This window comes from Agelaius phoeniceus, chromosome 5 (assembly GCF_051311805.1).
Source record: "Agelaius phoeniceus isolate bAgePho1 chromosome 5, bAgePho1.hap1, whole genome shotgun sequence".
Taxonomy (NCBI): Eukaryota; Metazoa; Chordata; class Aves; order Passeriformes; family Icteridae; genus Agelaius; species Agelaius phoeniceus.
The window spans coordinates 2815683-2826847 of NC_135269.1; the positions used below are offsets into that span (position 1 = coordinate 2815683).

General features: G+C 41.4%; 1 protein-coding gene across 2 annotated transcripts; it reads left to right on the top strand.

Moving 5' to 3' along the window:
* The first annotated feature begins 1376 nt into the window (after nucleotides 1-1376).
* On the top strand, nucleotides 1377-9289 carry RERGL (RERG like). Of its 2 annotated transcripts, none has more exons than XM_077178129.1 (5): nucleotides 1377-1552; nucleotides 1702-1758; nucleotides 4682-4755; nucleotides 5856-6004; nucleotides 7111-9289. In XM_077178129.1, the coding sequence occupies exons 1-5, from the start codon at nucleotides 1456-1458 to the stop codon at nucleotides 7391-7393; spliced, it is 660 nt and encodes a 219-aa protein (XP_077034244.1). In that variant the 5' UTR covers nucleotides 1377-1455; the 3' UTR covers nucleotides 7394-9289. The 2 variants fall into 2 exon arrangements, with proteins under 2 accessions (XP_077034244.1, XP_054488232.2); XM_054632257.2 differs by having other exon boundaries at nucleotides 1414-1589.
* Nucleotides 9290-11165: the final 1876 nt, after the last annotated feature.

An 11165-nucleotide genomic window follows, 5' to 3' on the forward strand; every position in this document is an offset into this window, starting at 1 on the left:
CAGTGCTTCATTGAATGATTTATATAATCTCACAACAGCTTCATCAGGAGAGAGTAAAAATATCAGAATAAACACACTAAACTTATATAAACCAAATAAAATAAACATGAACAGAACAAGTATAAAAGCACAAGCAACCTGGATGGTAAATCTCTTATTTCAGTGAGTTAAGTAAACCTTTTTACACATGTATTTTGTGTATGCTTAGAACCAAACAGACATTAGAGAGCACTTGAGGAACCTCAAAAAAAAGAGGCACAACAGACACAAAATGTCTTTTCAGGGGGATAAGCTCTTTCTACCTCACACTCCACATCTGTATTATTATGCTATTTCACATTTTCCCTTTTCACAGGTGTACTGCAAGTCTTAGCTGAGCACTGTGCACCGCATAATCCCAAATTTAAATTCAATAAAAACATTCTCAGGCACAAAAAGGCAAACCCACAGAAGATTTTTACAATGTAAGAGTTTAGTGAGAGTTAGATGAGAGTTTTGAAACCTGGGGCATAGAACAGACAAGCGCAAACAACTTTTTAAATAATTTTTTATAAAAAGTTACCCCCAGAATCACTTTAAAAAAAAAACCCAACCAACCAAACAGAAAACAACCCAAAATCACCTTAGTTTCTTCATTTTCATATTCCTGGTAGAAAATGATGACAAGCCTGCAAAACAAACTTGGAGCAAAACCAAACACACACACACAGAGATTGGGTTTTGGATTTTTTGTTGGGTTTTTTGGGTTTTGTGTGTTTTTTTGGATTTTTTGGTTGGGCTTTTTTGTTGTTGTTTTTACTTGTTTATTTCTGGGGTTTTTTGGGGGGGGGGGGTTGTGGCTTTTTTTTGTTTTTACTGGTTTGGGGTTTTTTTGGGTTTTTTATGGGGAATTTTTGTTGTTTTTGGGGGGGTTTTGGTGGTTTTTTTTTTTGTTTGGGTTTTTTGTTGTTTTTTGGGGTTTTTAAATTTGTTTTGGGGGTTTTTGTTGGCTTTTTTGATGGTTTTTTTGTTGGGCTTTTTTTGGTCGTTGTTTTTTATTTGTTTGGGTTTTGGGTGTTGTTTGCTTGGGGTTTTTGGGGGTGTTTTTTTTTTTTGGTTTTTATTTGTTTTTTTGGGTGTTTTTTTTTTTAATTTAGGGGTTTTTTTCGTTCGGTTTTTCTTTTTTTAGTTGTGGGGAGTTGTTTGGGGGTTTTTTTTGTTTTTTTTGGTTTTTTTTTTCTCTTTTTCTTTAGTGTTTTTTCTCGTTTTCCTTTCCCCCCATCCCCCGAGCGCACCGAGGGGAGGAGGAGGAGGCGAGAGGAAGGCGCCCCGCACAAAGTTGGCGCGGCGGGGGCGCGGCCGGGGGGCCCCGGAGGGGAGGAGGAGGAGGAGGAGGAGGAAGGCGCCTCTCAGAAGGCGCAGAGGCCGCGGGGAGCTGCACCTCCCCGGTGGGAGGAGGCGGGCAGAGGCTGAGGGATGCGGGATGCGGGATGCAGGATGCGGGGCGGCGTCGCCCGAGGCGCTTTAAAGGCTCGCAGGCAGCGGGGGCGGCGGAGCCATGAGCGAGGTGAAGGTGGCCGTGCTGGGCGGCAGCGGGGCCGGCAAGTCGGGTAAGGGTGAGGGGAAAAGCAGGGAATGCATCGGGTTTGGTGGAGGGGGAGGAGAGGCCCCGCTAATCCTGGCTCTGCTAATCCTGGTCCCGGCTCTGCTTCCCTCCCGCAGCGCTGGCGGTGCGGTTCCTGACCCGGCGCTTCATCGGAGAGTACGCGTCCGGAGCCGGTGAGCGCCCCGCGGGCACGGAGGCAGGGATGGAGGGACAGATGGAGGCAGGGAGGGGTGGATGGATGGAGGGATGGATGCTTTTTCCCCTGGGGAGAGCTAGTGCTAAATGTGTGTTGATATATGTATGTGACACAGAAACTGCATTTAGGGGGGAGGCAGTGCCTCAGCGCTAAGACAGTGCAGTGTTGTTATGTGAAAAAGTGCCTGAACAGAAATGACGAGGGGAGTAGGGCTAATATTCAAATATCGTAATTAATTAGTTTGACCACCAAACTCTCAAAAAACTCACTTCTTTTTCAAACCAAAACAATGTATCACGTCTTTTTTATCTGGCAAGCTCTGTCTTGTTGAAACCTGTAAAACTCATGCTCTTTCACAAATCTGTAGTTTGCTTTGCCCACCCTGAAAGTAAAGGTTTAAATAGCAAAGCACAAAGCACATTTCTGAAGCACTGCTTCCAAAAAAGCAGATATAAGTGCTTAACAAATGGTAGAAAGTGGAGTAGCATTTCCTGGTTACAGCTGGTCTCAACAATATCCCATTACTTCCATTGTGAACTGCCAAGTTTCTTTTCTGACAAGGCGTTGTAAGTGCTTTTCCCTTGCGGCTCCCCAAGCGCTGATTTGATGGAGAATTTGGGCTTGGTAGAACTTGGCAAGGAGATGGGAGTTCCCTCTTGGTTATGGGTGGGGGTTCCTCTGCTGGGGTGTGAACCCTGGGGAAAGGGAAAAGGGCGAGCCGGGGATCGAGAGATCGCTGCTCTCAGAGCGGCTGGGGAGGGCAAGAGAACCGGGCTGAGAGTGGGGTATGGTCAGCTCGGTCAGAGAGAGCGAAGGAATAGACTAAAAAACCCCATAACAAGTATTCAGTATTCTACTGAATATCCCCTCCTCGGCTCCAGGGGATATTCAGATTGTTTATCAGCACGGGTGGTTAATCAAAGCATTAAGGCGATCCCCCAGTGGGGAAGGAAGGAGCTGCTTTGGTGGCTTTGAGGAAAACCTGGCTGGTCACAGGATTAAATGTCCCTTTGGTGCCATTCGTGTCACTTTCGTTAAGGCACTTCTAAGTCTCAGAAGGTGGCAAAGCAGGACTTGAACTTTTACATCCCGGGTGGAAATACCGTTCAGCTGATGCACAAATAACTCTGGAAGTGTGCTGCCACCCCGGCTGATGTGGCAGAGATCCCAAAACTTAGCAAGGCACAGAGATTGCCTTCCTCTACCTCACTCTCCCTGCTAAAATAAAGGATTCTCTCCACACGTTCCCCCCCACCCCTACAGGAATCAGAGTAACTTCTAGTGATCTGTAAATAACAAAGAAAAAAAGAAGGAAAAACTTAATGAGGAACAGAGAAAAGAAAAAGAAGGAAAACAGAGAAAAAGAAGGAAAAACTTAACAAGGAACAGAGATTGCCCTCTACCTCACTCTCCCTGCCACAGTAAAGGATTCTCTCCATGCTTCCCCCCCCACCCCTCTCTCCCAGGAATCAGAGTAGCTTCTAGTGATCTGCAAATAACAAAGAAAAAAGAATTACTAAGCTGAATTGTATTGAATATATCCAAATGAACTTATTCTGAAGGAAGAGCTACAACTGCTCATGTGTGCTCTACCATTATTTGTCATTTTACAAACACAGTGAGCAGACAGTTTGTCCCCCAGCTGGCTGCTCTAGGTCTAAGCTACCACATGTAAATTATGTGCTCTCTGTGCTCTCTCTGTGTTCCAAGCCACCTACAACCAAAACCAGGTTTTCTCAGCCTCCAGTACTGCAAGTCATGTAAAAGCCATGTCAAAACCCCAAAACATTTTCATTTTTTAACAAATGCTTGTTGGAAGATAAGTTTAGCACTGTCTCTAGAGATGAGGAAAGTGCTAATAGGGGTGGTAAAATAAAGATCATGCCACTATTAGTGGGGTCAAAATAATAATAATAATAATAATTAAAAGTTTGTTTAATTAAGGAAACAAGCAAGGGGCTGTAGATTTTATACCCTGAGATGCTTGGGACTGATAGTTTATCATCAGATGAATTCTTAAGATGAGCATGAGGAATGCTGAAGATGCTGAGTTCCAGAGATCACTGAGCTATCCCTCATTACACAGTTTTAAGTGTGTTTTCTGTACTGTCAACACCAATTCTTGTCCCTGAAGTTCAGAAAATGACAAATTACAGTGCAGAACGCCTGTTGGCAACCACAAACTGCTTACACTTGCTCAGAACATCCTGCTGCTTTAAATAGTAGTGATGGTGTGTCTGCAGTAGAGTTCCCAGTGCTGGTGGAGAGTCCTAAATCTGAGACACTGCAGAACTATTTTTGGACTAGATCCTAAGGACATGGTCCTGTAAATACTCTTGATCTAATGCTGCCTGGTATGAGAACTTTTAAAGCACCAGAAGCCATGGTAAATAAATATTATTGCTAAATAACACTTCTGTGCACAATCAGAGCTGCACATTTGATAATCCTGAGCCCTGGTATCAAGCTGAATGATGATCAGCATTTAGCTGATTGTGAGGATTGTGAATTCCCCTCACCTCTGTTTTGGAAGAGAACAAGCAGGGTCTGAAAGTATTCACTCACCAAGACTTTGATGGGAACACCATAGAGAAATGGTGCTGGTCTGCCTGAGGGATTGATTGGTGCAAAATTCAGGTTTGTTTCCAGCGTGGGTTCAGAAAAAAAGGCAAACAACCAGTCAACAAAACCAAAACCACAAAACAAACAAAAAACCTTCCCTAACAACCTTCCTCAAAAAAACAGATCAGAGCCAAAAAAATTGTAAATTTCTTGGGAAACCAACCAAATATCCAGTATTCAAGTAATCCTCAGTATTATCAAATTTCACTGTTGCCTTTTCTTTTCACTGTCATCCCCAGTCAGTAACACTGATTTTCTTTGGATGCTATCTATCTTAGAATGCATCTACACCAAGCACTTGTGCCTGGACGGGAGGCAGATACACCTGGAAATTTATGACCCTTGTTCCCAGGTAAGAATTTAGCAGGAGGAGGGTAAAGAAAAGCTGTTCTTCATTACCTGTGTCTATGGTAAAAGACAAGGGGTTACAAACTTCTAGTTGTTGGAATTTGTGCCTGCTCTTTTGGGTTTTTTTTTTTTTTTAAAGACTGAAATTGTATAGTTGCTGGGGCTTGGAATTAGAGTACTTTCCCATTAGCAGGAGAGATTTTGGTTGCACATATTTGTGCTAGCCCTCTGAGCTGTCTGTACTCATTTTTTTCCCTTAGGAAGAAGGCCTAACTTTGGCTGTTTAGCAAAGTAAATGATTAATTTTTATTTTTTTTTCTGATTAGCTTCCAGTTTTTTCATCTATTTTAGGTCCTATGGTCTTGCTAGCTGCTGCCAAGTCATGTGCAGGGATAAGCTAATTTTAAATAGTTTTGAAATGACACTCCTTTGCTTAATGGGACAGTTTAAAGCTGTTGCTTTCTGGAAATCCAAATGTGGCAGCTTCTTGGTGTGAAGAGGGTCAAGGATTAGTATAACCCTATTATCACTCAAGTGACTTTTGTCACTAGATTTATGAAACTCAACTGCAGATTGAAAGATTTTTTTCCCCTAGCTCTTCAGAAATTTAACATATGGGCAATTAGTGTTTAAAACTTAAACAATTCAAAGAGGAAAGAAAAAAAATGAAGAAAATTCTTAAGCTTACTGTAGTCAGAACATTAGGAACAATCAAACCAGAGCTACAACCACAAAACACACAAATGTTAATGGCTCCTGTGTGTTTCACTCTCATGTAACCCTGCAGAATATTAATGGCTGTACAGGTTGTGGAATTTCACTGCTTAAACAAAGTGTAAATGTTTCAAAATGAAGTTGTCAGTGATCCAAAGTGCCATTTTTGATGTTGGTTTGTTTATTTATATAAATAAACTTATACAAATACAAAGGCTTTATTTATAAGGCTTTTGGAGCAGCACTAGCCTGAATTCAATGCCAGCACCTTGACCTATTAAATATCTTGCAATCAAAGTTACGATGTTCTGGCATTCACAGCAACAGAGAAAAGGCTCTGGAGTGGCAAGAGTAACATTATTTTTCTGTGTACTTTTGCACCTCTTTCAGCCCCAGCAGGGGAAGCTGTCCCTGGCAGATGAGCTCCACTGGGCTGATGGATTTATCATTGTCTATGACATCAGTGACAGAGCATCATTTGCCTTTGCCAAGGCACTGCTCTACAGGATCCGAGAGTCTCACATAGGAGTTTGTAAAAAGTAAGTGGCATTATTTTTTTTTTCCCCTCAGCAAACATAGAGAAAAGCTGAAAAGCCTTTTGTGAGCTTGAAGGCTATCCTAGCAGCAATTAAAATCCAGCAGCATCAAAGGGATGTAACAAAATGCCAACAACAAGGTACCCGAGGGTAAAACGTGTGGCAAATTACAATCAATTTTACTGTAACCAAACCCAAGTACATCAGGATTTTTTGTTCTTATTTCTTACAGAACTAGTATTTAAATTACTGCCATAAAAATTTCTGCTGTGTTGCTCAGGTAAAAAAGCCTGGCATAGTCAGTCTGGGCTTTTACTCTCCTACTCAATTACCAATGGAGACGCACTAATGCAGGGGCTGAAGAAAAGCATTTCCCACAACAAAGGAAAGTAATACCACAAATACCCCTTAAACTGCCTTTGGTGGTGACCCCAGCATCATTTGTGCACATGGTTGACCATATGGAAAGAAAGAAAGGACTTAAAAAAAAAAGAATCATCAGAACTGCAGGTGTGAGTGTGGATGGGGGTGTGTATTCCTGCATCAGTCAGCTGAGGTGCTTTCTAAATAAAAGAGTGAAATCCTTGACCTGTATCAGAAGTAAAACCCCCATTTTTCTATCTGTTTTCCTGCTGACCTTTCTTAATTAAGGTTAATTTCTGAAAGGAATAATTTTGGCAGAAGCTTGGAATTAGATTTCCTGTTTCTTTCTGAAGTATGCCACTGACACTGATCTGTCTCTTGGACTCTGTTCTGTTACCTGCAAATGGAAATAATGATCAGGTTGCTTCTTCATGAAGTCCAGGTGCTGACAAAATACTCAGCAGCACAAAAAAAGCAGTAGATTAAAAATACATTAATTCTTGGAGTAGAGAAAACCGAAATGAAAATCTACTGGTAGAGAATAGCTTGTCTGGAAAATCCTTTCACAAATGAAAAACTAGAATTCTTCCTGGCAAGATGAGGGGGCTGGTTAGTTCATTTTGGGTTATTTTGAAATGCCTGTTATCCTCAACAAACATATTTTTCATACATATTGAATTTAGGACAGCACATGACACAGCATGGTATACATCTCTTCTCTCTAACTGGAACCTTTTTCATTTCAGGATGGTCGAGTCATCAATATTTTTGGTTGGCAATAAACAGGATTTATGCCACATGAGGGAGGTTGGCTGGGATGAAGGACAGAAGCTGGCAATAGATAACAAGTGCCAATTCTGTGAACTGTCTGCAGCAGAGCACTATCAGGAGGTTGTGGCAATGTTCACCAAGGTGCTGAGGAATATCACTGCCAATTCCAAAGTGAAGGAGAAGAGAAGACCAAGCGGTTCCAAGTCAATGGCCAAGTTGATCAACAATGTGTTTGGGAAGAGGAGGAAATCTGTGTAAGAGATGGTTAGTCCTGAAGTTGGAACATGCTGAAATAATGGAGCTGAGCTCTTGGGATTCACTGAATTTCCTCCAAAGGTCAATATGTGGAGGAGTAAGACAGTAGGAACCAAAGGTGGGAGACAGTATGGTCTAGACCTGGAAGATCTGACCTTCTATTTCAGCTCTGCTGCAGATTTACTGTATAGGGCAGTGCCATTTAAACTCTAAGCTGCTCCAGAGGAGAGGTTTAGTCTGCATTTATTCAACGCCAGCATGGTCTCAGATAGAGCTTCTAGGTGCAACTGAGGTATAAACAGATATATAATTTCACAGATTGACTTCTATTGGAAAAGACCCTAAAGTCATCAAATCCAGCCATCAACTAAACACTACCAAATCTATCATTAAACCATGTCCCTAAGTGCCACCCACATAACATCCAGTAAACTCAGCCTTGCTGATCAAAATCTTACTTCAGAATTCTGAGTAGTTTTGGTTTTTGTGTGCAAAAACATTTGCACTAAGAAAAGCAAAACACTGCAGCTTCATGTGGTAATGTATTTGTATTAAACTCAGGTCCTTGTGTGCCTTACACTTGCTGAAATTCATATGAATTCAATGCTTAGACACCAAGTCTACAAAAGGTATTTACCTGCAAAGCTGCCTTGCAGAGGCGCCAGAAGTAGGGAAGCAAATATATAAAGCAGTATTGTCTCCTGTTTCGCTATCCTTTTTTCTTTATTCCATGAGTGATGAGAGAAAGTAGAGAGGGTTGAGGAGTGTGGGAGCTGAAATGTTGGTGAAATGCTACTCAGTGAGCACTAGACTGTTTTGGCAAGGTGGTTGTTGAGTGAAATAATTTTACAGCAAGGGCCAGGATAAGGCTTGGGTTGATTCCTTCCACAGAGCAGCTTTTGTCAGCTTTAACAAAAGTTTCATTAGCTGCAAGGTGGCTGTGACTGCTCAATCTCAGATGGCAGCAGAAGCTTGGAAGGCACATGGGCTGGTAAAGAGCACAAGTTCTCTCGGATATCTGCCTGGATTTAAAGGTCAGCCTGCTGGTGAGACCTGTGCTCCCAGAGAGTGTTTTTCCTAATAACCAATGTCCTTGCAGCTACTCATGGCTGTGGTATTGAAATACCACAGAGAGAGCACTGAGTACTGCTAGCTACACTTTTCAGATGTGGAAATTAAACATCAGCTGGGTTTAGTGTTGTCAGTTGACATTCAGAGCTCTTACTCTAGACAGCTAAATAAGGGCTTAGCCCAGAGTGTTTGCAAGTGCTGTTCTCATACAGAAATTATGAAAGGGAAGTGATCTGAAGATGAATTGCTGCCTCCTACACACTCCAGGGACAGCTGAGATTCAGTCTTTGTAGGATGCTGAGTTGAAGCCTACCTCTGCTCTGAAATTTTACCTGCATTGAAACTAAAAAGTTTCAGTTTTTTTATTTTTTTTGCTTTAAGGTTTTGAGTGCTCACCCATAAGACAACATAAAAAGGTTACATATAATCTTAGCAGTAAGGTTGTAAAATAGTACTAAAGCACATTTTATTGTGTTGACCAAAGATCACTTTCTTTTTTTAAGCAAAAGATACTGCTTATTTCACTTGTTATAAGACTAAAAATATTGGAAGTAGTTCTCAGTTGACAGGCACAGGGTTGCTTTGTTTTTCTGCAGATGCTGCTCTGCCATATCAGCAGCATTGTATTTTAAGTGTATGGTCAATATCTATGAGACTCAATGTGCAGATTTCTCATGTACACCTTTCAGATTCCCAGCCCACACAGGATTCCAGAACTACCAACAGAGTTGTAGCTTTACCTTGCTCTAGCAATGCCAGGTTCCAGAACTCATATTTGTATTTACTGCTCTGGTATTAAATAAACTGGATATAAGGTGGATGTATTAATGATTTTTGTTTTGTTTTCCCTTTACTCTGGTATAAAGCTACAGAGTTTTGACTGCTAGAAAAGGGAAGCACTGTGCAGATCTGAGATTCAGACTGGAGAAGGCAAATCTGGGAATCAGCCACTTTCACCAAAGAAAAACTCTGGCTGTGTTTACTGAGCACAATGAAGAAGCCCTCACTGCCTTTAAGCAGTGAAGAGAGCCTTTTAAAAACTTGCTTTATCCTTTAAAAATTAGTCAAAACAGCCAGAGAGAGGCCAATTAGTTGTGTTCATATTCCTGGGAATGCGGGGTTTCAGATAGATGGAACCTGTAATACAGTCCACAGTTTTTTTGTATGGAGTAAGTGTTGGAACAGAGAGTAGCTGTCATCTACAGGGCCATGTGCTCACCTGAAAACCACCTGAAACAGCTGCATTGTCTAGAAACAGGATGATTAAGACTTAAGCATACTAAAACACCCAGCACAGACATAATTTGGTGTTCTCCGCATCAGGATTTCACTTGTCTTTCATTGCTGATAAGTGCAGATGAACAAGGAAGCAGAATTTTAAAGCAGATACACATTCTCCCTTTCCAAATGTATTTTTTAAATAAAAGTAAGGCCTTTAATAATACTTAAAAGGCTGATATATACATATATATATATGTTTTGCTAAGTGTTCTTGGAGTTCTAACAGGGAAGGAAATCTATTAACTGTCACAGCCACATTGCAAACAAGAAATTAGCAAGAACCCTGCTTGTATAAACAGTAAATGATGTAAATGATGTCTGCTGTTCAGCCTTGACAGTGACATCACCTGGAGCATATACCACCTCATTAAGGAGTGTGGAAATGGAGCTATTTGTGTTGTCACATTTTGCTTCAGCATACAACCCCATCCTTTCTCACCAAAATATTTGGAAATTGCTGTCCAAGAATTAAAGGTTTCTTGCTGTCACACCTAGAAGTCCTTGTTTTTTGAACTTTCTAGTTTCAGTAGAATTTTGCCTGAGAAGGGCACTCGGAATTGATGTTCTTTCTCCCTGTCTTCAACTCATTTTTACTTTGGAAACAGTGACATAGAAGCAACGAGATTCTACTGAAATATAAAGGTAATAGCCCCTGGCTCCCAACTGCTGTCTCTCAGAGCACTTTCAGGGCTTTTTGAAGCTCTTTCTCACTACAGTTTTGAAATAAACAATTTAGACCAACATCACCTCAGCTCTTTTTCCCACTGTCATGTCTGTATGCATTAAACTCTTTTAGAAAATCCCACTGAAGTCACGTTCACAACAGGGCAGAGGGGAAAACATCACAGGAAAACTTGGAGCATGACACTCCTGGAAAAAAGGAATAATGAAGTGCAGTATTGAGTAGCCCAACCAAACATGCTGTACTCTGAAGACAAAAGTAACTACCATGGGCTTTTTTAGCCCATTGCCAGAAGCTGGTTTCTGAAGGGATGGAGGAGAGAACATTGAGCCATGTGGGCAGAGCTGATGCTTTTCTCTCTATCTGACTACACTGATTGAAGATGAGATTTGAAGATGTCTGATCCTGACTCTCTCTAGCTCTGAGGCAGAGAAAGGGATGGATGCTGTGGCCATTGGCCTGAATTGTTGTGATTCTTTCCCCAACAGCCAGACCCAAATCACTCAATGGTATTTTCAGAGCCTAGCTAAAAAGAAGAGGAATATGAAAACCACTGAAAGCAGAACTAAAGTGCAGTTAGCATCCAAGAACATGCTAATTTTCCATCAGCATGCCTGTTGGAACAGGTGCTTTAGGCTAATGAGGTTTCATACATTGCTTATGGATAGAGGAACAAACTCCAGTTCTGATTCAGCTGGAAAGCAATCCTTGCCTATCCACTCTGAAACAAGAAATACATAA